Raw genomic sequence first — 27,998 nt, 5'->3', positions numbered from 1 at the left:
TTTTTTGTAAGAAGTACGCTTATCAGCAATCACTTTACAGGCAAACGAAACGCAGCTTTTTTATGGCCGCTAGATTCCCCTTGTTTTGACGTTCTTTCATTTCATTTTTCGTAAAACGAGAGGGGATTTCTTATTAGCGACGGTATACGAGCACGATTGCGCTGCATTTTATCCGTTAAAAATACAACAAAGCCATCAAACTGGAAGTTCTGCAGGTTACGAGAGAGGACGCCGATATGACGTCCGTGGCTAGGAGACGGGAGCACGAAGATTCCGGAGAATATTCGGACGCATCGCAAGAGATCGAGCACAATAACTCCGGGAACGTAAGTACAGGGTCTAGCCACAATAGCATAAACTTTCGTTTTGGCGCTAAAAAGTATTACGGCTTACTTTCTCTCGGCGGTTCGCGTGACGGAATGTCCATTTCTTTTAGTTATATTGAGGTCACGAATTGGGCACCACTCACTGAAACGCCGCCGATGTGTTTAGACTTTAATTTTAGAAACGTTGCCGCCACGTAGATTTTAAAGAAACTAGTTTTTGTGTGCATAATGCAGTTGTTAAAGGTGGAAGGGTGTTTGCAGGATGGTGGTCAGAACGAGTCGGATTACGACTCCCAGGGGAGTGACTCCGAACATTCGGATCAAGATTCCGAAAACAAGGTACAGTCATCACTTTCATATTTTTTTAAATTTTTGTAGTAGGTACAAACTTCTTTTCAGTCTACCTACATACACTTATTGTTTTAACTTTCTCAATCCAACATACTATTCAAGTAATAAAAGTTTAATTTGCTCGTAAATACGCAATTGATTTTGTAACTGCTGAATGTAACGTAACCAGGTCCCAACGAGTATATTATAGGATACCAATAAGTACCCAATATGAATTTTGAATTGTGTCCCTATCTATGTATGTATAGGATGTTTTTGTTTTAGAAAACTATTAATACTTTCTCCTAAAAGTTCAACTGTTACATGTAAACATGGAAATTAAATGAAAAACAAATATTGTTTATTTTGAAAGAATCTTCAAGTTCTCATTCATTCAATTTACATTTATTAGAACACATCACATTGTTTTGTGAATTTTTTATATAAATATAATAACTATTCATGTTTATGCATGTATAGTAAGCCAGTCAGTATTAAAACCTACAACAGTAAGAGCTGGTTGCGCCAGTGGGTTACGTATTTCAATTTTATAAGTAATCACTAGATTTCATAAAATGAATATTTTGCTTACTTTTATCAGATTTTCTAAGCAGTGTTAAAGCAATGTTACCTATGCCAGTGACTAATACATCCCAGCTAATTCAATCAGAAGTACTAACTTAAAAGATAGTTACAGTTAATACAAGTCATAAGCCACCTCGGCCAGTCCTTAGGGGATACAGGTGTGAACTAACACTTATAAATAAACAACAAAGCAACTATTATATCACATTCTACATTCAAAACAATGCTTACAAACTGGGTCACAGATATAACAAAGAACTTAAGCACTTTTAAGTCATCATGTAACTTGGTAATCTCGGAACAATGCTCACCCTTGAGATGATAGGGATGTAAATAAGCAATTCTATTCTTAAAATGTCTTTGTGAGCTGGTTTTGGTTGTCTATGTTCTTAATTTGTGTTTGTTTTGATTTATTTTAATATGTTTTGAGATCTCAATAGCTAATAACTTTTTTATGTTCTCTTTGCCCAATGGTAGATGCTTATGGATCTTTTTGACAGCAAAAAGTTTAGTTCCTTATCATGATTAATAGTTATTCTAATTTTGGATGTTGCTCATATAGTGTCAAGACAAAGTATAATAAAATAATAGTTCATTATATTAACCAGGAAATCCTCTGATTAACTACTCATTATGTATATTTAAAATAAGTCACTCAAAATATTTCATAGTTGCATCTACCATGTACTTCTCTCCTATGAATGTGCATATTTGTAGACTCTAATAATGCTTTATCCTGATAATTATAAAATTATATCTAAAGCATCAAATCATCATCAGCGTATCGCAGTCCACTGCTGGACATAGGCCTCTCCAAGTGCACGCCACTGAGATCTATTTTCGGCTTCTCGCATCCAGCTCCTGCCAGCCGTCTTGCGCAAGTCATCACTCCACCGTGCCTGAGGACGTCCTACACTACGTTTGCCGAGGCGTGGTCTCCACTCTAGAACTCGTTTACCCCAACGGTTATCGGTTCTTCGGCTAATATGGCCAGCCCACTGCCACTTCAGCTTGCTGATTCGGTAGGCTATGTCGATGACCTTGGTTCTCTGACGGATTACCTCATTTCTGATGCGATCCCTCAGAGAAACGCCGAGCATAGCTCTTTCCATAGCCCGCTGAGCGACTTTAAACTTGTGGACCAGCCGTACCGTCAGTGTCCACGTTTCGGCTCCGTAGGTCATGACAGGTAGGACGCACTGATTGAAGACTTTTGTCTTTAGGCACTGTGGGATCGACGATGTTAGGACTCGACGTAGCTTCCCAAATGCAGCCCAACCCAACTGAATTCTCCTATTCACCTCGTCCTCAAAGTTGTTTCTACCTAACTGCAATGTCTGCCCGAGGTATACATATTTCCGAACAACTTCGAGAACGGCGCCGTGTATCGCAATCGGTTCCGGTAGAACATGTTCATTGAACATGACCTTGGTTTTGTCCAAGTTCATCCGTAGGCCGATGCGTAGAGAAGATTCAGCCAAGTCGTTCAGCATCTGTTGTAGGTCCTGCAGCGTTTCCGCCATGATGACGATATCGTCAGCAAATCTCAAGTGAGAGATGTGTTCGCCATTGATGTTGATGCCGCGTCCTTTCCAGTTCAGCGTCTTGAGCATATCCTCCATTGCATTAGTGAACAGTTTCGGGGAAATAACATCCCCTTGTCTCACTCCTCGATGCAACGGTATGGGCCTTGTTTGCTGATTCTGTACTTGGACGGACATTGTAGCGGCTTCGTAGAGACATCTCATCACTTGGATCAAATAGTTCCAGTTTACTATGTATTTGTTACATAGTAAGTAATTAAATTGAGCTACCTTTTTGTTTGAATATTTTGCGAGTTCTATGTGCGTAAATATTGAAATACATTTTGTTTGAATATTACTTGTAACAACAACATGTATACTGCCCATGTGGTTGCAAAATGCATGTGCTTCAATATATGAATACAGATACATCACAATTTTAAAAACAGCAGACAGGTTGGACTACTTTCACCTTTATGCAGCTGGTTGCAATGACTATAATAGGATGATTACAGTGTTGTAACGTAAAATAATTTTTTTCTTGACTTTTCACCATTCAATAAAATAAAAAACCAATACAATTTTAAATTATTTTTTAATTACGGTAACGAACAATAAAAAATGGCATGACTTCCAAATGGATGATTGATGATGAGTATTTATTATTTACTTACTAGCTGTTTTCACCTGCGTCTTGGGAGGTAGTACAAACAAACAAAATATTTCCTCTTTATTATATTAGATCTTCTCTAATGAGGTTTGATTCTTAACAAGTAGAAATTGGTACATTTCTTCTAGTGGCCATTCCAATATTCCTATATATTGTTACATTTACTAGAGCTAAGAATTTGATATTACCTGTATCACCTGTATGGGGCTTATGTCAAAATTATATCTCCAGTAAGAGCAAAACAACGGATGGATAGAATATTGGAAACCTTACATACCTTTAGATACCAAAACAAACATAATTCAATACCAACCGCTAATATTGTTATGTAATTCACCAGTTCCCTTACAAAGAGGATGAATATAAACGCTTAACAAAAAGCGGCTCAAAACGGTATATCCGTTCAGTTAACCCCTTTTGTAATAACGGGAGGGTTTTTCAAGGTCACAAACTGGTTTTGACCTTGTAATAATGTTATTAGATCTCTGTGAAGGTCAAGTTCAGTAATGTTTGATAGTGGTATTATTTAGATATCTCTGCAACATAATATTTTGAATGTGTTTTTTTGTATGGTTGTGTTTACTGTTTTGAGCAATATCTGAACGGATATGGATGAGTTTAGATAAATATAGTTGTTATATAGGTACAGCTCAGAATGTGTATTTAGCAGTATCTAGAATAGTTTCACAGTCAGTGCAATTAACTTGACGTAACTATCGAAAGAGCTTTTAAAGACCTATTTTAAATAAAATAAAAAATAAGTCTATACCTAGAGCAGAGTCGCGGGAAGATGGTAAAATTGTTTCTCTTCAGATGAAAAGTAAATCTTATACCTACTTTGTAATTTCCGAAACTTAGACTTTCAGTTTTATTTACCTAAAGTGCAAATGTATATTTTGTAATTTAGCATTGTTAAGAAATTTTACATTAATTAATTTTTATTGTTCATATTACTTAATTATTTTTTTTTTCATAAAAATTGCATTGGTAGTTATGCTTTGTTACTAATTACGATGTTTGCTGAAAATATCATTTCGCAAGGCTGACTTCTAATTGATAATTAAACTACTCAAAACAAAATAGGGCCCACTACATGTTTAGGCTGTGGTTACAAAGTAGTCATACTTATTTGTTATTTTTGGTTAGATACGCTTAGGCTAGGTATAAATAAACTGTTTCAGCATAATCATTAATCAAAATGTTTATTTTCTTAAAAAATACACACAAAAATCACTTTTTAGGGAAATTGCAATAAAATAATGAGCGCAGTAAACTCAACCTAACATTTTTTTTTTGCAAATAATGCTTGAGCAATGTTTTTGTTAGTAACGAGTAGGGCCTCCTCTACTCCGAATGCACTCTCTGAGCCTATCTGGTACACTTTCGATCAGGTGGGTAACATTTTGCTCTGGTATTCGTTCCCAACAGAGTTTCAGCGCGTTTATGAGCTCCTGTTGACTATTCAACTGGCTATGGTTCTCCTTGAGGCTTCTTTTCAGTTGATCCCATAAATGTTCAATGGGATTGAGGTCGGGGCTCATTGCAGGCCATGGCAAAACAGAAATGTTGGCTTCAGAAAGTGCTCTTTGTGTGATGCGAGCCGTATGAGGACGAGCATTATCCTGCATTAACACGAAACCAGCACCCACTCTTTGTGAAAATGGGATGACGTGAGGTTGGATGACTCGCTCAACGTACCTGGAGGCTGTTACAGAACCTTCCTCCAGAATGACAAGCTCTGTTTTGCCCATCATGCTAATCCCACCCCACACCATAACACTTGGACCCCCAAAACGATCTGTTCCATGGATGCAAGGTTCTGAAAATCGTTCGCCTTGTTTTCTCCACACGCGTATTCGTTTGTCGTCACTGTAAAACTTGACCTTACATTCGTCTGTAAAAAGAACCGAGCTCCAGTTCTCCATGGTCCAGACCAAATGTTCCCGAGCGAACCTTAAACGTGCTGCACGATGAGCCCTAGTCAGTTTGAGTCGAACTGCTCGTACTCTGGAACGTTGACCATCTTCGTGGAGTCGATTTCGGATAGTTTGGTCACTGACTTGGGTACCTGTCGATTGCCGCAGTCGGGTTTGTACGGCCCGGGCGGTCAAAGTTCGCTCCCGACGTGCAGTTAACCGTATATACCGGTCTTCATGTGCAGTTGTGGCTCTAGTTCTTCCCGTTCCAGGTCTCCTAGCTACACTCCCGGTTTCCTGGTAGCGCTCCCACACGTTTCTGATAGCTCTTCGCGACACTCCGATATGTATTGCTACTGATCTCTGGGACTGTCCCTCCTGAAGCAGTGCAACTGCTCTTGCAGCAGTTTCCAGGTCCATATGACGTCGAGAACTAGCCATAGTGACCACGATTATGACAGAAATCAAACAAAACAGTTTAAGAAAGCAACGTCTAACCACAAAACTTAGAGTCACACTGAGAACATAAGTGACGAAATGAGTGCATTTTGTGTTTTTTCAAGCACTTCACTTTTTCTGCCTGACCACTTGAATCAAACGCATAAATTGTTGCTCGAATCATAAATAATGACTCGTAAACATGTCTACTTCACAAATCAATACTTAATTTTACTAATCATTGCCCATTGAGTAATTTTTAAACAAAAAAGTAACATAAATTAAGGTGGGCCCTATTTTGTTTTGAGTAGTTTATAATTGGAATAATCCGTAATTATATATCATTTATATTTTTACTTAATTGGCTCTAGCATAAAATCCGTCAGTTTTCGAAAAGCCGTTTAGGAATTCTTAACCGCATCTACAGCTTATAAGAAACTAGATTTCACCTGCAATTTTGTCCGTTTCTTAAAGGTAAATAAAATCTTAATACCGTCTAAAAATGTAAAACACCTATCTCCGTGCCAAATTGTATCCCAATCTTTTAAGCCGTTTTAGCGAGAAAGCGCGATAGACATACAGGCGGACGTACAGAGTAACGGCATTTATAATATCTGTAAGCATAATAATTCCGTCGCATGGATGCAATTTATATCAAGCAGATAATGAATCTACGCTTGATATTATAAACATATGTTTTTTGTCCTACTTAGAACCTAAGATATGATCTCCAAAACAAACAAAACTTAACTAGACCGGAACTAACGGTAATTAATAATATAAGAAACAAGTCTGCTGTTTTGAAACAAGGAAAAAAGTTTTTCTTAATTTTACTATTAGTAACTCCATCATCTCCCGAGCCTTTTCCCAACTATGTTGGGGTCGACTTCCAGTCTAACCGGATTCAGCTGAGTACCAGTGCTTTACAAGAAGCGACTGCCTATCTGATCTCCTCAACCCAGTAACCCGGGCGATCCGATACCCCTGGTTAGACTGGCTTCTGACTACCCGTAACGACGACGAATTTTACTATCAGTAACTTTTTTCAGATTATAATTCCATTACTTATTAGGTAACCAAATTTTTATTTAGTAGTTAGACTGTGACCAATATACTCCATGATGTCATTTTAATTTTATGACTGTGTGGCCTAATTAAACATTCTTTATAATTTATCGTTTTAACCTACTGTATGTGGTTATAATTTTTGAGAATGTACCATATCTAGGTACGGTAGCTTAGTTTTTTTTCTGTCTCGTTAAAAAAAATTTAAAGAGAAGAAAGCAAAACAAATGAAGTTACTTTAAGAATTAACCACTTTTGGCCTTACCACAAAAATTTAAACATCTGTTGAACACTTGTCAAAAAAAGTGTGGTTAGGTACAAAACGGACCTTATTTCAACGTCATAATATGTATTTTTTTAGACAAGTGTTCAACAGATGTTTAAAAGTTTTTGTAGTACGACGGTCTATGTTTTACCTTTCGATAATATGTTGAATTAAACTAGACACAGTTTCTGAGATCAAAAAGTTATCTTTAATGACATAGTTTAAAGGTTGCTTCTTGTAACAACATTTGATGCTATGACTCATTTTAATGATGATTGATAAATCTATTTAATTCATAATACCTAACATATGATAAAACAAATTCGATGTTTATATACTTGTTTAACAATTTAACCTATTGAACAAAATTTTGAAACAACTTCAGGATTTTTTTACTATTTTAGAAAATGGACATAGTTTTAGAAAGATTAGGTAATACCTTCTAACAACGTAGTTGCTGCAAAAGCGTTTCACCCAAGTCCCGTGGGAGCTACCTACTTCACACACCCGCATAAAACTGCTAGCCCTCAATATTATCTAACACTGACATAATTTTTCAAATCGGTCCAGAAGTTGCTGATTAAGTAGCTTCACAAAACATACAAACAATCTCTTCAGTCTAATAATATTAGCAAAAAACCTACCAAAACAACAAAAACTAGATTCCAATTCAGATTATAAAGCAAAAAAAGAATATCTAAAGCTAACGGCAGCTGCTATTTAGATACAAAAAACTTCAATTTGCATATGTGTCTGTGTGTCAAAAGAAACTTATTATAATGAGGAGCGTATTATAAATTACCATATACATTGAAAGTTTTCTTTAGCCTTGCTCTAGTGACCATATGTTTATAAGTAAACCGGATTTTTTAGGGTTCAGCCGAGAAATAGAAAATGATTTAGTATTTATGATATTGGTGAGGATAACTCTTTTAGGTTTCCATACCTAAAGGGAAAAACGGGAGATATTACTAAGACTTTGCTGTCTGTTTGCCAGTGTCCGATGTATCTCATGAACCGTTATAGTTAGACAGTTGAAAGGCGAATGGCAGGCTTGTATGGGACTTTCGTACCGCTAATAAAATTTCGTGTTTTGGGATATTTTTTGTTTTAATTGATGGGTAATATGATAGACAAGCCCTTTGTAAATTCTTAGATTTTTAGAACTTGGGAAGTAAAAGTTATAACCAGTTTTGTTTTTTAAGGTTATGTACCACAGTATACCCATATAAGTTGTTTTAGCTAGGTACATAAACATTGTTATGGGTTATAATTGGTGGGTAATATGATAGGCAAGCCCTTTGTAAATTCTTAGATTTTTAGAACTTGGGAAGTAAAAGTTATAATAACCAGTTTTGTTTTTTAAGGTTATGTACTACAGTGTACCCATGTAAGTTGTTTTAGCTAGGTACATAAACGTTGTTATGGTAATGATAAAATAAATGTTCTACCTAGCTTGTCTCTTAATCTTGAGTGTGTTTTAGGTAGGTACGTACAATTAGGTAAATAGATAGATAGATAAGGATCGTACCCACTCAGTAGAGTGCATTTAGGAGATACCTGTCCAGCAGCGGACTGCAACAGTTTGATAATGGTCAAGTTCTCGGGTTTTGAGTGTGGTATAATAAAACAACTTTGTTTTTGTAGGAATATACATCTATTTTATTGTTCTTATAATTATTTAATCTATTCTTAGTATTATTTCATCAACAGAGAAACTCATGTGCAGAAATACCCAGACCCAGAACAACTACTTGCAGATCATTCAAATATTTGTTCCGTGCGGCAAACATGGTCAGCAGGTGTTATCTGGAAAATATTTTAGTGATTTTGAGTATGATTCAACATTGCTTTAAATAACTATTTTAACAGTGTTACACAAAACAAGTTAGGCAAGTAAACAATACATGTAAGAGATCACTTATATGTTTTTTAATGTACAAACACAACAATGATCGTTTACAGGACAAACTGTAAATATTTTTACAACCACAACAATGTTTGTTATTTTTTCAAATAATGTTAAAATTAGGTTTAGGTATGTACATTCATATTATTTTAGTATGAAATCGTGTAGTTTATATGGTGAGTCTACTTTTTAACACGTAAAAGTTCTCACTTCGTAACTGGCACACTAGTACGCAAAATGTTATTTGAAAACTACTTACATCTCTAGGATATGCCCTCAGCCGAATAGTATTGACGATATCTTCACTCTCATCGGATAAAGCGTGCCTTCGTATTCGCGACAAGCGAACGTTGCAATTGATGCATTGCAAACTCGTCATTTTAAAGCATGTAAACACACACAACACAAGTAATAAAGCGTCCTTTCGCGAAAGTACTATCAACAGATAGAGTACGGAGGAGCAGTTCCTCGACTCAACGTAAAAATGACCAGATAATTTGCTTAAATTGCTCAGATGCAGTAACGAACCACAATCCAAAACAACAACAAAGAACTGAACAGACACTGACAGACAGAGACTAGACTCTGAAAGATATCCGTTACCTGTCAATAAAATAATTGCCAATACAAAATAAAAACATTGATGGTGAAAATAATTTATATAATTAAATTGTTAATTATTAAGATAGTATGCAATAATTATTCATTTTAAGGTATAATATGTAATTGGTTAATTATATTTACTGTTATTTCTATGTTTAAATAATTATTTATCATTTCGAGCCTCGTGATATTTTACAAATGGCAACTTCTAAAAACAGAACTTCGTTTAGTTGCGTTTAGTTTTAGATTATATTACGTTTAATTATTTGAATCTTTTAATTGGTATAATTAATTAATCCGGAGTTCTAAAAATACTACACTAACATGAAAATAAATGACTTAGTTGCCTTAATAATTGGTACAAATTCTATAACTGAACAACGACAAAAATATGCGGTACGAAATCTGCCATTCTCCTTTTCACAGATACAACAAATGCTGTAAACGAGAATAAAATAATTATTTTTGCGGACTCCCATGAGACCAGAGTGATTTTCTTATTTTTTTTTTCTATTAGATAATAGTTTAATACCTTTGAGCGAGATACCTTTACGAAGTTGACCGGTGTTTTTCAACATATAACTAATTAAATCTGTTTCTTATATTTCAGGAGTCGGAACGTCGAGTAGACGATGATGAGGATCGGAGCAATCCCCAGTACATCCCCAAAAGGGGAACTTTCTATGAACACGATGACAGAACTGCGGCCAGGTAACTAAACTATACATAAGCTTTTAAAATAAACTTTTAACAAAAAACTTTAATAATTTACCGAAAACCTTCTACTAAGTCTGACAAATACTATGCTGAAACCCGCATCAAAATTGGTTCAACTAAACGTGAGATAATCAGCCGCAAACATGCATACATACTGGTCATACTGAGAACCTAATTTTTTTGAAGACTTAAAAAGGAGGCCATTATTAACAAATAACTACCCACGAGTAGGTTCTGATGATGAATTTGAAATGCAGTCATAAAACACCAATTGGAAAAACAAAATGATTGTTTACATTGCATGCGTGTTCGGCTTAAACGGTGAAAATCGTTCAAAATCCTCCTGTCAGTTGTAATTATTTACCTAATTCTTAACATGAAGACAGGAGCAATTAGTAACTTGCATTGGAAAACGTTGAAAAGTTTCTCAATGTTGAAGGAAAATATTAACTTACTTATAATTTTAAAGAAAAAAAAAATGGTTCACTCATCCATGGAGAATGATTTTACTGCAATCCGCTTTTTCGACGCATCTTCCCAATGCTATCTGATATAAGCCCTTAGAATTTCAAGCCAAGCAAGCAAAGTCAAGTCTCCATATAAAACTAGCTCCGTGCAAAAAATTTCGCTCACTCGGATAAAAAGTAGCCAAAAGCCTTCCTCGATGAATTGGCTTATCTGTCTAACAATAAAATAATATTTTTGAATCGGTCCTGTAGTTCATGAGATTAACCCTTCAGTTATAAATGCTTTAGTTATAATATTAGTAGGTATTCCAATCAGTTCGTCTATTTTATCCAATCTGTTATGATTTGGCTGATAAAGGTGAAGGAAAACATCTCGAGGAAACCTGGACTATAAAGTCTGAAATCACCAACCCGCATTGAGCAAGCGTGGTGATTAATGCTCAATCCTTCTCCCTGTGAGAGGAGGCCTGTGCCCAGCAGTGGGACGATATAAAGGCTGTAACAGTAACAGTTATGATTTATCATACATCAGTAAAGGCGTTGTTCTTAACTTAGCGTTCCAATATTCGGTTATTAAAACAAATAAATATCTAGCAGTATTTCACGAAACAGGTGCATTGCAGCTTTCTATTGCCGCATCACTGGTCAGTTCGGTCATTACCGCTCGACTGATTATAATTATACATATGTATGTATGTGTGTGTGTATGTGCACGCGTTGTATGCAGTTATGTAATTATTTGTGTGTGTCGGGGCGTTTGCCTAAATAGCGTGTTACGGTTGATTAGGTTGCTGGTATATTGTTTATGAAATTGTTTAGGTTTTTAATTGTTATTATTTTGTTTAATGTCTGGGTTTAATCAGACTGGTATCGATATCAACACGACCAAAACAAAGATGCTTCAACTTTAAAAAAGACTTCGTCTGTCACCAAGCTGTATATAATGAATCATCATAGTTAGACTATAAAAATTATCACAGATAAGGCAATATTGTTGCCGCAATATCAATCAATATTAAAAACTTGAATAAAAAGCATATTTTTAGGGGGATAATGGTATAAATCCCCTTCGAGAACACGGCTGATTCGTACTTACCTTTATTTATACAAGTCTTCACTTAAGTGTAATGATTATTCTTCATTTTTCTCGCAGTGGAGAAGAATCAACCAACACAACATCAGAGGCGGCCTCAGAGAAGAAGGAAGGCGCCGAGCCGCCGGCCGAGCGCCGCCGTCCGCCCCGCAAGTCCGAGATCGTTAACAAGTGGTCGCATGACAAGTATAATGAGAACGAACAGGTAAGAATTGGTCATTGATTTTTGTCGTTTAATATTGGGGAAATAGAAAATAAATTGCAAAAAAACTTCCTTGGACATCCACAACAATGAAATTCGCTAAATCAGCCTATGTGGCTGGTGTTTTCGAGTAATCTCGAGTTTTACAGGCTGATCTGCCTTTTCCCAATTAAGTTTAGGTTGGCTTCCAGTCTCACAGGATGCAGCTGAATACCTACTAGTGTTTTACATGGAGCGACTGCCAATCTGACCTCTTCAGGCATTAATTTACTGAGCAACCTAATACTCCTTGGTAAGATTGCTAGATTTTCTGGCTTCTTGCTACCAGTAATGACTGCCAAAGATGTTGCAATGTGGAAGATCCTCAGTACTCTGGCTGGCCACAGACACACACAGAAGTGGAGAACAGTAGACCAAAGTTAAATGAGCTCATAATTGTGTAATATCTACACGAGAATATAAAAACTAAAATCATGACGATTAGTTACATACTAACATTTAACACACTAAAAGTACCTGAGAGAATATTTCCAAACTCCAAAAACGAATCGATGAAGGAACCAGTTTTTGTTATTTTCTATAGACAGCAGATTTATCATAACTTTCTAGAATAACAAGATCAACTATTTACCCTATACTTCTCTCTCAGATGCCGAAGTCCCGTGACGAGCTAGTAGCTATCTACGGGTATGACATAAGGAATGAAGACGCACCTCCCCACGCCAGGCGCAACCGTCGATATGGGTGAATATTATTACTTTATTATACTAAAATGTCAATGGGAAATAATGACGAAAATATCCCTAAAATCTATGAGGATAATTTGAATATAAAATATTGCAAAATATGAAATAGAAATGGGATTTATTGACGAAAAGCCCTACAACTAATATGTGAAAATTTTGACGCATTTCCTATCATGCATTACGAATATGGAGGCATCGACAATCATGGCGGTTAGTGGAATCTGATGTTTCTGCATGCCTTGCTTTATATTTAGACTTCAAGTTTTTTTCGAAGTTTTAAGTTATTTTGTTTGTTTTATATGCGACATTATTTTTTATGAGACGGAGGGTAAGACTGAAGCCGAGCAGTTTAGTTTTCTATCGCGTTTTAGACGAAGAGGGTTTTCAGCCGTCTAAGGGCCCTAGCACACAGGCGGTTTTGCGAGCGGCTGCGGGCAGAGCGCGTCCTTGTGTGACATGGCCCTCATCATCATCATCATCAGCCTATCGCAGTCCACTGCTGGACATAAGCCTCTCCAAGTGCACGCCCATAGGACATGGCCCTAAAATCGTAAAAAAACACTTATGTGTTTATCTCTTCCGCTCCATCCGGTTCAGCTACATCCGGTTAGACTGGAAGCCGACCCCAACATAGTTTGGGAAAAAGGCTCGGAGGATGATGTTTATCTCTTTCAGCACCATTTTTTCACATTTTCGTCGCAGTTGATATTTCTGTTCCTAAAAATTATATTTCTCAACCAAACAAGACTCGGCGTACATTTTTATTATGAAACTTTCTTCTGACCAAATAATCATGAAAATCGTAATATCCTCGCAGTCACGGTCTGTGCATACGTAAGACAACTGCTGTTTTTTGTGCTCATAAAACTGAAAGTGGTTTCTTAGTAAATATTTTTGTTCCATCTTTTTTTTTGTGCAGTATTTTGGCTTTTTGTACTCGTTGTATAGAGGAAGTTTACACTAGCGGATTTTGCCGTACAGTGTTATACAATGTTAGAAAAAAAATTGGCATTTTGAATTTCGTAATTAGTGCTTTCGCAATTATTTTTGCAGTAGTTATACGCTTTTCAGACTTGAAACTTTACACTTTATTGAAAAGCTTTTTTGCATGCATTGTTATTAAATATACTTCTTTAATCTACCACGGTTTCGCTGCACCATTTAACTATAACGTAACCAGAAGCGGTAATTTTAGGGTTGAGTATGGTTTGGTTACCGTTATAGTTAAATTGTGTAAGCTACCATACAGTTACTGGAAACATGATACCTATACATGAAGATTGATAAGTACCTACAAACCAAAAAATCTGACCACCGAAACACAAAATGACAGGACCAACTTGCTTTACATGTTCACATACTCATAATCCTATAAAATGTACTATAACCCCACTATTTCCACTCACAGTCGCGGTCCCAACAAGTACACTCGTACATGGGAGGACGAGGAGGCTTACAGAAGACAGTCAGCAGCTCAGCAGGTGCCGAGGAAACCGCCCACGGCTGAGGACTTCCCTGAACTTGATGCTGGAAGGAGACATGGGTATGTAGTTATAGATGTCGCTGAAGTTAAGGGCGAATATTTGTCGCGAACTTCTCGCAAGTTGCTGGTTCCTAATGGTTTCTATGCTTGCGACTGGCCGGCATTTATTTTGGTAGCGATGAATAAACAGATAAATTGTTAGCAAATTCGATACACAGTTTTTCAATATAGCGAAAAAAATATAAAAGACGAACTAAAAATTCAATCTGCTGTCTAGTAGGTACCCATAATACAAGCTATGCTTAGTTTATTTGTCTATTGAATTTTTGATTATTTTAAACCAGTAAACCACCAGTATGTATGTATAAGGAATATAATATTGTAGAGGAATAAACATACTTCTTTAATAATGAATTTTTTCCACAGCAAACCCCGTTCCCCGCGACCCCGTTCAAAGTCCCAGCCATCTTCCACGTCCCCCGTTGAGAACGGCTCTCTCCGTCGCAACGCTTCCATCAAAACGGCCAAGAAGCCGACCGTTAAGCAGGGCACGGGCCGCGTGGCCGTCAAGGTGCCCAAACCCAAGGAGAAGGTGTCCATGCCGCCGCTGGAGAACTTGACTATAACCGCCAGTGTTAATAACAAGTGAGGTTTTTGTTGCTAATTTTGATCATAAAAAGTAATTTCATGTATGTGGAGTTTGTTTGTGACATTTGAGAGGGTTATGTTTGTATGAGACGGCTAAGAAGCTGATCGTCGTCTGAAGAAAGTGCCTTGTAAAATTACATCAAATAAGAAGTATGAAAGCAGACATGTTGCGCATGGAATTAAGTGTTGTACACGAAATTAAATGTTATTGTCTCAAAAATGTGTTTGTCAAACGAAAATAAGGCAGTTCTATAACTATAGTTGGACAACTTATTAGGTTTGGTGAAAAAATATCTAAGGCGATACTCTTGAATTAACTATATTTATTGATAAAAAATATGCTGTTTAAAAGACAGCATATACAGCGTAATACGCTGTAATATATAGCAAATATGAAAAAGTGGGGTTCGTAAAACGATTTTGGAACTTCATCTAATCCTTACTATATTCCCCGACACATAGTCTAGTACAGAGATAAAGTCACGGTAACATTTCCAGTCAAGGTCAGGCCCCGCGCAAGGTGAGCGCGGTGGCGCAGCAGCGGCCCGTGCCCACTGACCAGGCGCGGAAGAAGAGTAATGCTAATGCACAGGTATGTATTAACAATAATTTAATATGCACTATAGTTTTCGAAGCATTAAAACAGTACAGTCTGCAATTTTCCTTAAAGTTTACTGCTCATTCAAACAGTCATTCTGCATAAGTTTCACAACGTGATTTAAGCCTATTTTCAACAATTTAATAATTATCGCAGAATATTGCAAGGGTCAATGACTTCTAAGTGTACTCCCTTTTCTCCTTCATTTACTCAATAATTGCAAACTAGTTACAAATAATTCATAGTTTTTAATTTTATACATATTTGGTATGAAAACTGGGTTTCTTTGATTCCTTGATTCGCTTAATTCGCTTGCGACGTTTTTTTTTCCTAGAAAAACAAAAAAAACATGAGCAACAATTCATTCCGATTTGTTCTAATTAAGTCAACAATATTATGTATAGAGATTTTTCTTTATTCAAAAATAATATTTATCGTAAATTTCGCAGCAGCCACAATCACAATCGAGCCAGCCCGCGAACAAGTCTCCGCCGCAGCAACAATCCGGTCAGCAACAACAGCAACAGAAGACGCAACAGAATCAGCAACAGCCGCCAGCCGGTAAGTTTTACATTAGTTTTGTGTATCGAGTTGTATATCGATAATCTAATCGGTATCTCGATGAATCGATAACTTTATTTGATGATCTGCGTGATATTTATAGTTTTATTGAGAGACGATTCAAAGCATCTATGTTTCATGTAGTTTTATGTTATGACTATTCGATGGTATCGCGTATCTTATGTAGTATAAAATAACAGTGTAATTTGCTCTATTTACTCTTGGTGTACCAACTAAATCGTTTTGTACTTACATTTACTTTATTTTTTTTTATTTTTTAATTTACTGAATTTACTCTCTCTCTCTTCACTATAGAATTTAATTACTAATTGAAACGGAATTTATATGTATCCATATATATTACATATACAATCCGTATCAATTATAATGTATATATATCTCAATATTATACATAGTATGATTGTGCTATGAACAATATTTTAACCCAGAAAACGAAGAAAAATGATAACCTTAATTTTTCCTTGTTTTTTGAATAACATTGTCAATTTTGAAACATTGTTTTCTCTTCACACAGGTGGCGGTGGCAGCAAGCGATACAGCAGTTTACGTCAGCGGCCACTCGCTGATTCTTACTCCCCGCAACAGCCACAACAACAACAACAACAGCAACAACAACAGCCACAGCAACAACAACAGCAGCAACAGCAACAGCCTCAGCAACAACAGCAACAGCCCGCCCAGCAACAGCAGCCGCATAGATATCATGCTGGTATGTGTTACAAGCTTCAGAAAGACATTACTATGTTGTCTCGAAAGTACTTTTTCGGGTTTTCTGTCTAAGTTTCTCTCAACTATGTTGGGGTCGGCTCCCAGTCAAACTGAATGCAGCTGAGTTGTGTTATTCAAGGAGCGACTGCCCTATCTGATCTCCTCAACCCAGTTACCCGGGCATCCCGATACCCCTTAGCAAGACTAGATGTCAGACTTTCTGACATGGATGGCCACCAATCTACGGTCCGACCTCGAGTGATTACGCTCTTAATCTCTATCCTTAATATTAAACGCAATCTTTTTATATCTGATCAATAGAGAACAGGGCAGGAGGAAATTTTTGTATATAATCTTTATATGTTTTATCAATGTCCCCTTATAAGTATTTACCTTTGTTAAAACAGGTCCGAACGAGTTCGTGGGCGGCAACGCTCAGGCCCACGCGCATCCACAACACATTATGCACCAGGTAACTAAATAAATAAATTGTTTATTACTTTTTGTTGTGTTCATTTCAATATTACTATAGTTTCGTTAGCTACATATATGGGTTTCGCGAAACCTGTCGCTACCAAATGTCAACTTAACTGTTTCCCATATTTTTTGGTTAGTTTTTGTAAAAATTGAAATAAACATTAGTCAGATTTTTATATATTTCTTGTTTAAATTATTTATTAAATTGTTTAAATTATTAAGTAGATTTCTTAATTTTTATTAGCTTTTATTTATATGTCATCTTGCTATGTATATCCTTGGTAAACCCTTTTAATTAGTGCCCAAGATACAGGCTTGCCTAGTTTGCCGCCAATGTTATATTGTTAACTGTACTTATTTTTTTTTTGGAAATAAACATTTTTTTTAAATTTATTTATTTAAATTATTGATAAAATATTGAATAGTAAATTGATCGTATCTGCAGCAAGTGATGGTAAGCGGCGCCAACAGTCACGCGGCGTCGCCGCCGCACGCGCTGCCCGCGCCGCCCGCTGCGCATGCCTCACATGCGTCACAGGTTAGTACAAAATATGCATAGGTTGGATTCCTAATTGAGCACTGCCTCTTCTGATCGTGGGGTGCAGGGGGTTGAGAGAAACACGGTGTTCGGATACCGAATATATTTCGTGTAAACCCTCAGATAGAATCGTTCACTCGGACCAGTGCGCAGTAACTGTCCGTGCCTCGCATACCTCACGTTCTCACACGTTTTGGCTTACCTTGCACTCTGGCATCATGCTCATACATACTTACATGTGTCCCCACAATATACATACCTATGCTTTATCCTCCTGGTTTCCTATTATAATGGTCTATTGAAACTTTCTCGCTGGTCTAGCTGTCGTATAACGGGACTGCTATGATTGTGGTCTCGGATTCGATTCCCGGAGCCTGGAAGTTGGTTATTAGTGCCCGTGCATCGGAGAGCACGTAGTCATCGATCAGCCTTACTTGTGATCTCTCTCTGGTGGTATAGGATTGCCGTCCCATGAGAGTGAAGGAATAGTGAGTGCACCTGTGTCCAAGCAAATGTTTGTGCACTATAATATGTGCAGCTAACTGGTTTGTCTGATTTCCTTACAAAAAACAGTTGTAGCATGTGTTCATACATTCCAGCCTCTAGTAATTAATTTCACAGCAAAGTTATGTAACAAGATCTATAAAGATGTAATTCTCTTAGGTGCGGCTAGGCATGATGGAGCAGCAGTCGATGCCGGTGCCGCATCATCACAACATGCATAACATGCAAGCGCCACACAATATGGGTAATGAACTACTCCATTTATTTATTTTATAACTCATTTTTTTATTAAATCTAAGTTATATAAATGGTATTTATAAAATGTACGACTTATGGTTATTTACCACTACAAAGAGATGGTTAGAACGTTAAGAATATATTTAATAATGAAATATATTTGCTGTAGTATAAAAAATAGGTTTCCCCTTTTCTGTTCGGCGGTTTTTGTTTTTCTACTTGTCAGTCTCTTCCATGTGATTTTGTCATATCGTAGTATTTTTAATAGGAATAAGCGAAGAAATGATATTTAATAATCTTATGGTTTGTGCAGGTCAAATTCAGCAAGCACAGGGTTACGCACCGCCCGCCATGATGCCAGCGCAGTATATGCAGGTAAAAAAATACTTTATCTATCTATACTAACCTACTCATAAAATTATCGTGTCACAATGTTACTTACCTTACTCCACCGACACGGTTTTACTGATTTTTACAATATTTTATATGCATATTTAGTAGGTCTGAGAATCGGCTTCTAGATATTTTTCGTACCCCTAAGTGATAAGGGTTGTTTACCCTTAACATTATATGCCAAAACAACGTTTTCCGGGTTAGCTAGTAATAATATAATGAAGAGGATTATTTTGTTAGATTTTTGCTTCGAAACTACTGCTGAACCGAACATACTATGAAAAATTTGTTTACTGTTGGAAAGCTACACACTTCCCGAGTAACATACGCTATATTTAAACCGAGGGAAAGCAGCTAGTGTTTCATAATTTTCAGACTGTAAAATTATCCTGTTTTGTTCATCCAGCAAAGCAACAGCGGCGCAGTATTCGGTGGAGCGATGTACCCGGCGGCCCCGCACGGGGCCCCGCATGCGGCCCCACATGGCGCCCCGCACCCCGCCCCGCACGCGGGCCCGCACGGGCAGGCCCATCCTACCTACCAGCATCAGATGTATACGCCGCATCATAATTATGTAAGTACTGTCTTCAAAGTTATAAACAGTTTTTGAACCAACTTATTTTTTTTCTATAACCTTTCAAAACTCATAATTTTAAGATTTTCAACTATAACAAAAAGATTCTTTAGTGTCTTTAAAATATGTCATACATATTTCGACATATTTAACTGTACACTGAGTGAGTTCACAAGGGCCACTTACTGTGTAGTATGTAAGGATTAGTAGTTGTTTTGTACTGTGTTATATAGTTAAGTTATAGTTAAAGAAATAATAATTGTAAGTAGGTACGATGTCGAATTAGACTAAGTCTGTAAAGGCATAGTAACTTTGAAATGAATAAATAAATAAATGTCAATATTCTACATCAGGTTGTCAGTCTTACCGTATGTAAGAGCGACTACCAATCTGACCTAACACACATATTTACGCTAACAACGCAATACCCAGTAAGAATGGTTGTTAGATTTCTTACTACCCGTAACAAGCCTTCCGAAATACGGAGGAATTCGTCACGACATAGATGGTCGGCCATTCACGGAACGAGTTTAAAATGTATGTACCTAGTATTAATTGGTATAAGTATACTTTTGAATATGCATATAATCAGCTTAGGTCTTAAGTATGGTTGAAAAGCGCGTTTTTGAAAATCATTTTGAAAAAACTTTTGCGAACAATTTAAGGAAATCTAATATAATACACTCAGCGGCACGGAATTTGGCCCAAACAAATACAAGTAGATATCAGCCCAGATAGCTGTTGTAAATTCTAATTTCATATGACATATTGTCAGTCCTTTCATAATTGTTAATTAAAATACAGAAAAATGTGTGTCTGTTTAATTTTTGTAACACTAGAAACAGATTCCGTTGTTGGAACACAAATCAGGAAGTTAAGTTTAAATTCGGATAGAAATTGCCGAAGTACTAAGCACGTTCCAAAAAAAATTTATGATTATGGTCGTTTTTTGTTTCTCTTTTTATCACAATTTGATCTGAAAATTACCCTTACTGCAGCTTAAGTTGCTCAAGTAGTGTTGCTAAGACGTCAAGGGTAGGAGCAGCGGAAGATGGTTGAAACTTTAAGTGCACCGCGTACAAGTTAAAGATATGCATAGAAAATGTATGACCAGACTGGCCTTTACACAAGAAGACCAGAAAGTGGGGGTGTAAGGTGTTCGTCGGCGCACGACGACCGATTTATCGTACGTGAAATAATGAAAAATCGGTTTCTCACTGCGTTAGAGATACGCTAGCCTTTGCAAACAGCAAGAGAAGTCGATGTCAGTAAGCGCACATTAAGAAGAAGGATGGAGGAACGGGATCTGCGTGCTCGAAGACCAACTCGAGGCCCGGAACTTCTCCCGCACTATCGCATAGCCAGACTTAGGTTTGCAAGGAACATGCAAATTAGACGCATGACCAATGGAGTAAAATTTTATGGACCGATGAATGCAAAGTCGTCTTAAGAGCTCCAGACGGCCGTGAATGTGAATGGAGAAAGCGCGGAGAATGGTTTCTTCCCACCACTACCAAGCAAACAGTCGGTTTTCATGGTGGGTCCATCTTGGTTTGGCGAGGCATAAGTTCAGAAGCCCGTACTGAATTATTGGTTGTCGAAAATCGTCTGACAATAGTGCGGTATATTGAAGAGAACCTTCAAAATCATGTTTTACCCTGTCAGGGATTCATAGGAAGTGAAGAATTTCGTATAATGCAGGACAATGCTTGACCTCACGCAGCTCTTTGAGTAACCGATTACTTGTTTGAGGTCGGTATTCAAAAATTGGACTGGCCTGCAAGAAACCCAGCCATGAATCCTGTAGAACATGTCTGGAACATGCTTAAAAGACAGGTCCAAGCAAGTCGTAACCCACCACGGACTCTTAGTGAACTGAAAACCGCGCTGGTAGCTGCCTGAAAGGAGATCTCTCAGGTGGAGATAAAAAACATCCTCCAGAGCATGCCAGATCGTATGCAGGCAGTCATCAGATCAAGAGGAAGAAACACCCATTATTAAAATTCGATAACTTTCTGTTTTGTTAAAAATGTTGAATTGAAAAAGTTTATGGTGATTATTGCGGTAAGGACTCTGTTTTCTAACTCAATGAAACTTAATGAAAATCCTCACAATTCTGTTGTTTGTTAGTCATTTTCTTTTGGAAAATGAGTAAATTAAACAATTTTAAAATAAAACTTCAGATTTTTCATTTAAATAATGGTTATAAGGCTCAAATGTGTTTGGGCCAGATTCCGTGCCGCTGAGTGTATATACTTGTTCGTTGTACACAGATGGGCGTCCCCCCCGCGGGCGGCGTGACGTACTACAACTGCGCGGAGCAGGAGCCGCCCGCGCCGCAGCCGCGGCCCCAGCGCCGCCCCACCGCCGCCATACCCATCGTCAGCCCGCACCATGCCGACAGGTAACCTAACATTACGGGCTTCCTATAAGAAGCGAGTGTAGAAAAAGAAAGAAAGAAGAATATGATGGATTGGAAACATGACTGTGATTTGTAATGATACGTCGACGTCAACGCGACTGCTGCGTATTTACTAAATGACAAAACGATACCTTTCCGTGTATCTTCTTACAAAGACATACGTTCTACACAAACGCCACACGACTGTGAACCTTAATTCTACCTAATGAAAGGTTATTTTTTAATACATTTATTCCGTTTTTCACCAGGCCAGCAAATTCGTCTGAAAAGGACAACATAGACAGGATCGTGGAAAACATGTTCGTTCGGAAACCCTGGCCTGCGACACATGGGGCTGGTAAGTTCATTTTCTGTTTAAATTCCTTTTTCAAATCCCTATTTTTCCGATTTATGATTTTGTTTGAGTTTTTGCCGTTTCAAATTATCCCTTTTTGTTTGCATTGTTATAAATAGGTATGCTAAACTGCTTGACCTTTCGACAATTGCCATCTGTGTATAATTATCGTCTGGCAACAATGTTGAATAATTTAATGTATATTTTTTTCGGAACAGAAAATAGTTCATAAATAGGCTATAGTAAAAAAATATTATTTAGGAAGGCAAAAAAACTGTCCTGTCTGGAATTTATTTCAAACTAAAATGAATGTATATAGAAAAAAATATAATAGGACCACACAGATTTTTTTATCCTACCTTTCCAATCCTTATAAACTACATACCTTTCTCCAACAAAGATTTGCTCTGGGCAAAACTCTCGTTGCAAGCGTGGCTGCATTCTCGCATGCAATAGAAGTAGCTGCAACAGCGAACAAACGAAGAATTTACCTAAGGATAGAGGATCCTATTTTAAGTTGAACACAGTTTTATTTTTATGTTAGTACCTAATTTATATGTCAAAAGTAGCTGAACAAATCAAAATTTTCAAGTACCCAACATCATAATTACTACTTACAACATTACGTTTACCTTAACATCCTTTTATAAAAAAGAATTATAAATGCACTATACCCTATCCACGGAAGCAAGAGCTAAAAGGTAAACAAAGAATGACACTTTTTCAAGATGGCGGTATAACCCGACCGATGACAAAATCGCAGATACTGCGAACATTTTACACAAAAATGTGACGTTTTGTCATCGGTCGGGTTATACCGCCATCTTGTCATTCTTTGTTTACCTTTTAGCTCTTGCTTCCGTGGATAGAGTATAGTAACTTTTAGATAACATGGTGTTTTGAAAATTTTATTTGGTTTAGTTATCCTTGAAGCTGGCTGTATGTATCACAGATGTTTTAATTCACGAACGCAGGTGGTTTACCCACTTTTATAAGATAAAGTAGGTAGTAAGTTTAGGTATTTAATGTAGATTCGTATAGGTATTTTAAGTAGATATAGATTGTTTAGTTTTAGAAGCGAGTGATTACAGTCTATCGGAAAATTCGCTCAGATTTGTAAACCGCTCTAAGTTACACACTAGTACTAACATTAACTACTTTAGAATACACACCTAACATATCCCTTGAACATAAAACAATCATTACTTTAACAAAAACTTTCATACTCCACAGATTCAAAAGAAAAACAGCCAGACAACCGTAGTTCACAAGAGCCACAAAGCAAAGAGTCTTCCCAGCCCAACAGCTTAACTTCCAGTTCCATCTCCACCGACTCCAAGCCTTCTGAGAGCAGAGAAGAGCCCCAGAAGCCAACAGAAGTGAAAGAAGAGGTTAGGGAGCCCGTAGAATCCGCAGTTACTCAGGAAAGTATAGCTACGGATGCCTGACTGATAAGAATACGCTTGTACGAATGCTATCAAGCTAAGTACTTCAGCAGAAGATAAACAAACTCTTTTTTTAGAACGACGATCATGCTTTACTGACCGGGAGCTTCGGGTAGCGTCGGAACAGTTCGGGTAACTTCGGAACTAAGTTCGATGTGTGACAATAATTCATGGAGAATTAAATGCCTAGTGGAGATGTCATAACGCAAAATCTCGTAAGAATCTAGCGTCACCCAAGTGCGGGTTTTCGAGGGCGAGGAATATAACTGGCTCCGCCCTCATACGCCTTCTTTGGAGCCCGCCCATTTTGGACAAATAAAATCACCAATCAATCAAGGCAATTGGCAGATGTGTCAAGGAATCTAAACGCCTCGTAAGTTAGATAGTGACTGATCGTTTTCGTTATACTTGATGAAGTAGCCTGACCTACCTGCCTTATGACATCTCCACTATCTTTCTTTCCTCCGTGCAATAATTGCATTTCGATTGCAATTGTTTTTAAGTCAATTCGTGGTTGAATTGTGTTAATCACTCGTTATATAGGAATTAAATAAACCTTATAATATTGTAATTAAAATAATCTATGTTATACGTAAAGGAATATATGTTAAATAGTCTAAATAAACGATTTAATGGATGTGGTATTTTTTTAATAGTGCATTCTTTTTGGCAGCTCCTGGTCTACATTTTAAATACGATTCTATAAGACTCTTGGCCTAGCATATATAAACGTTGGGCGTTTTTGAGTTAACTGGAATCTTCTAAAGCGTGATCGTCGAAAAATCAAAATTTTTAAATAAATATGTAATTTTCAAATTATATACTACTTGGCTGTGTTGAGATCTGTGCGGTTGTAAAAATAATAAAATCTAAAAAATAAAACTTAAGATTTATGCAAATCATTGTATGAAAGATAAAAAAAACGTGTGTTAATTTGCAAGTAGAGGCCAAGTATTCCATTGTTTGGCCTAAATAACTTTAGCTATAGAAAGAAAACTTGTCAAAAACTGTTCAATCAAATTCTTATGACATTTAAATTGGTAGCTTTAAGTGGATACCCGATATTAAAATTGAAATAAAACTGCCAATAGTTACGTTAGAATATTTCGTGAATTTTTCATCGAAAATTGTATAATTTTTACAACCAAACAGAAGACTAAACATTAAGTATAAAATCTAAAATCCCTATATATATATATATATAAAGTAATCTTGTAATACTATCATATCTTTGTTAACTAATTGTGGGATAAAAGTAGGTATAACTGATTCAGCTAGTTTGTCTGTGTGTCTATGAATGGGGTTTCCATAGATGTTTGTCTAAATAGATGGTGCAAGGGTTCTTATACGACATTCGTGGGAACTACTGCCCGTGCCACCAAAAAAATATAGACAGAAAAATAAAGCCTGTTTCTCGGGAAGTGTCGCTTTCCAACAGTGAAAGAATTTTTCCAATCGGCTCAGTAGTTTCGGAACCTTTGGGTAACTTACAAAAAATATGTCCGCTTTATTATATTCGTATAGATGTGTTCAATTCCAGGTCAGGCAAGTACCAATGCAACTCTTCTATGTTTGTATGTACTTTCTGAGTACCTATATCTTAGACACCAATGACTGTAGGTCCGGCTGTCATTGAACATCCTTGGCGGTCGTTACGGGTAGTCAGAAGCCAGTAACTCTGACACCAGTCCAACCAAGTTGTATTGGGTTGCCCGGGTAACTGGGTTGAGGAGGTCAGATAGGCAGTCGCTCCTTGTAAACAACTTATTTAACTTTTAGGGAATAAAAGACATAAAAATTGCTCTATGCCTCAAAGTGACATTGTTCCAGTAAGCTTGCGCTATCTATTTAGATTATACGTCTATGGGAAATATAGTAAAGTTGCTTATTATAAGGTCTGTAAACGTGCGTTGTTGTGGAACTAAATTATTGTATAATAAATAAATAACAGCGAATATATTTTCGTGTCTGAAGTAGGTAGTTATCAAATTGACGTCATTTTATGAGATCTTGGCTGGAAAACTTAAAATAGGAGCAATTTATTGCTTGAGATTCTTCAGTGGTAGTTGAATATTGCGTTGGATGAAGATGTGTGTAAAATAAACGTCCCCATAAGCATGTAGTTAAGCAGCAATGTCATTTTCTTTTCGGAAAATTATGGCGAAGAGAAACCCGGTTGTCCGTCATAACCAACAGTTGACAATTTGTCCTTATTTTAGTTGTTTTCATTCAAGCCACGATCTCATAAAAGCAGAATTGTGTTGCATTCAACGGATCAATCATTGTTGCGTGATTTTTTTTATTTTTACTTTTTTTTGTTTCTTATTTATCGCGATCTCAGTGCTTTGTTTGTATTCGCAACTTGTTATTATTTTGTTTCTAAATTGATGACGTCATGTTTAAAAAAATTGCGTTAAACGCTTCGATTTTTTTTTGTCACTTATGTTTTTTTGTTGTAAAGTAAAAATATCACAATAAATATGTAAAAACACCAATTAGATGTATGTCGTTGAAATAAATGTTCTACACTAAATTGTTGATAGATATTAAAGTTAATTAAAATATATTTTTAATTGAACCACATGCGTGTTTGTCGAATAGAAATTAGATGTCGTGTCGTCAATACCGCCATTGTTGTTTCACTTTTTGTATGAAATATAAGCATATCGGATATATCGAAATACTATAGTAATAATAAAGGAAATCTTTTTTTTTCTATGAAATAAATAAGCGTAGTTTTTGAAAATGACTGGGAAAAAATAATATATTTTCGATACTTTCCCTTGAACTTCCAAATATTTTGTATAAAATTTCGTGTATGACGTTTTAAAAATCACTCGAACCCGTATTGATAGGCGAATCTCTGAATAGAATTTGTTATAGCAATAATAGGTAGCTAAAATCATTATTATTTTATAAATATTTCAGGGCCAAGATATTATTAACAACGTTTTATTAATGCGGGCAATGTTTCATAAAAAAGAGGATTATTATGTTAATTTCAGATTCTTTAGAAAATTACAGTTTTCGTTTATATTTCAGTTGGGAAAAAATATCAGTTTTCATCAATAATTTCTAAAATAGAAAAAAAAAAACTAAAATCCTCGGAGCAATAAAATTGTCTGATATAAGCAATAATTTAAAGCAATCTTAGTCTGTACTTTGGACGATGACACAAAAAAAATTGCACACATATTTGAATTTGGTTACCGGGTTGGGGAGGTCAGATAGGCAGTCGCTCCATGGAAAGCATTGGTACTCCGCAGTTACCAAATAGACTGAAGGCCGACCCCCCACATAAACAGGAAAAAGGATCATGAAGAAAATATTTTTATGTAAAAAATCGTTCTTTGGAGAACTATTTCATAACTTACAGCAGAATGAATTCTCGGAAATTAATGCAGAAGTAACATTGCTTTTACTATTGCTTTTTCCAGGCAATTTTATTGCATCTTGCAAGAATGAAAAATACTTAAAATTCTAAACTTAATGTGTATTTTGTAAGTTCCTGCATAGCAAGTATCAAAGTCGTTTAACATTTTTTTTATTCATACAAAATCATTTGAAACCTCTTGTTTTTTGTTTTCATATTTCTGACTACCCGCTTTTGTTATGGGTTTTCTTATAGGCCTTTAGTACACCAATCTTCTAATTTAAGTCTCTCCAATATAGCGTAATATGTAGAAATAATTTGACAAATACAAAAAAACTAATTTCAAATACACAATGACCATTTTTTGTATCGGAATAAAATTCCAAAATAACCTAACATGCTACGCCATATTGAACGGAGTCCATCACCACATTTATGTATAAAAAAATATAATTATAAACATGTTGTACTCAACTAGTCTTTTTTTATAAGTATCGAGCGAGTAAGACCTGTGACCATGTTCCAACTTAAAAAAATAGGAACAATACTACATTGACGATAATCTTAGAACCTCTTTAGTAAAATATCGTCCATGTATTCTAAATTTAAAGTTATATAAAAGAAGGTCGGAACATGGTCCACTTAAAATAATATTTTTTATTAAAAAAAAAATCATTAACAGATAACAAGTAAAAACTGGCAATAATTACACTCGAGTTCTAAACGATATTTTTTAATAAAATGATTGGGAAAAAAAATGTAAAAAAATAATGCTTTTGTAAACTAAGCTGGTTATTTATTATGATAAGTAAATCTTCTAAAACTGG

The 27,998-nt window shown here is 36.3% G+C and overlaps 2 protein-coding genes and 1 long non-coding RNA gene across 5 annotated transcripts in view; 2 read left to right on the top strand and 1 right to left on the bottom strand.

Annotated features, from left to right (window-relative positions):
* Window positions 1-27,998, top strand: part of LOC110376616 (solute carrier family 2, facilitated glucose transporter member 2) — a 324,460-nt gene that overhangs the window by 53,137 nt on the left and 243,325 nt on the right. The gene's annotated exons all lie outside the window — the stretch shown is intronic.
* LOC110376602 (protein CASC3) lies at window positions 32-27,998 on the top strand. Of its 3 annotated transcripts, none has more exons than XM_064041410.1 (19): window positions 32-326; window positions 588-665; window positions 10,241-10,341; window positions 11,968-12,112; window positions 12,759-12,853; window positions 13,048-13,065; window positions 14,264-14,398; window positions 14,765-14,983; window positions 15,485-15,578; window positions 16,037-16,145; window positions 16,681-16,875; window positions 17,282-17,346; window positions 17,797-17,889; window positions 18,553-18,637; window positions 18,944-19,005; window positions 19,430-19,597; window positions 21,871-22,001; window positions 22,268-22,356; window positions 23,587-27,998. In XM_064041410.1, exons 1-19 carry the CDS (start codon window positions 237-239, stop codon window positions 23,799-23,801), a joined length of 2,187 nt encoding a protein of 728 aa, XP_063897480.1. In that variant the 5' UTR covers window positions 32-236; the 3' UTR covers window positions 23,802-27,998. The 3 variants fall into 3 exon arrangements, with proteins under 3 accessions (XP_063897480.1, XP_063897479.1, XP_063897481.1); XM_064041409.1 differs by having other exon boundaries at window positions 33-326; window positions 16,034-16,145; XM_064041411.1 differs by lacking the exon at window positions 13,048-13,065 and having other exon boundaries at window positions 33-326; window positions 16,034-16,145.
* LOC126056384 (uncharacterized) lies at window positions 8,753-10,045 on the bottom strand. The gene is made up of 2 exons (XR_010277764.1): window positions 9,287-10,045; window positions 8,753-8,927 (listed from the first exon to the last, which is right to left on the bottom strand). It is a non-coding gene; the product is annotated as an uncharacterized LOC126056384 (long non-coding RNA).

Source organism: Helicoverpa armigera, chromosome 25, assembly GCF_030705265.1.
Source record: "Helicoverpa armigera isolate CAAS_96S chromosome 25, ASM3070526v1, whole genome shotgun sequence".
Lineage (NCBI taxonomy): Eukaryota > Metazoa > Arthropoda > Insecta > Lepidoptera > Noctuidae > Helicoverpa > Helicoverpa armigera.
Note: the sequence above shows the minus strand (reverse complement) of the source record. Positions and strands in the feature narration are given on the sequence as shown.

Bases quoted from the DNA above. Each gene is read 5' to 3' on its own strand.
- LOC110376602 (XM_064041409.1), top strand. From the start codon at position 237: ATGACGTCCGTGGCTAGGAGACGGGAGCACGAAGATTCCGGAGAATAT. The intron at 16,146-16,680 runs GTAAGTTTTACA...CTCTTCACACAG, and splicing joins TCAGCAACAGCCGCCAGCCG to GTGGCGGTGGCAGCAAGCGA. The intron at 22,357-23,586 runs GTAAGTTCATTT...CATACTCCACAG, and splicing joins GCCTGCGACACATGGGGCTG to ATTCAAAAGAAAAACAGCCA.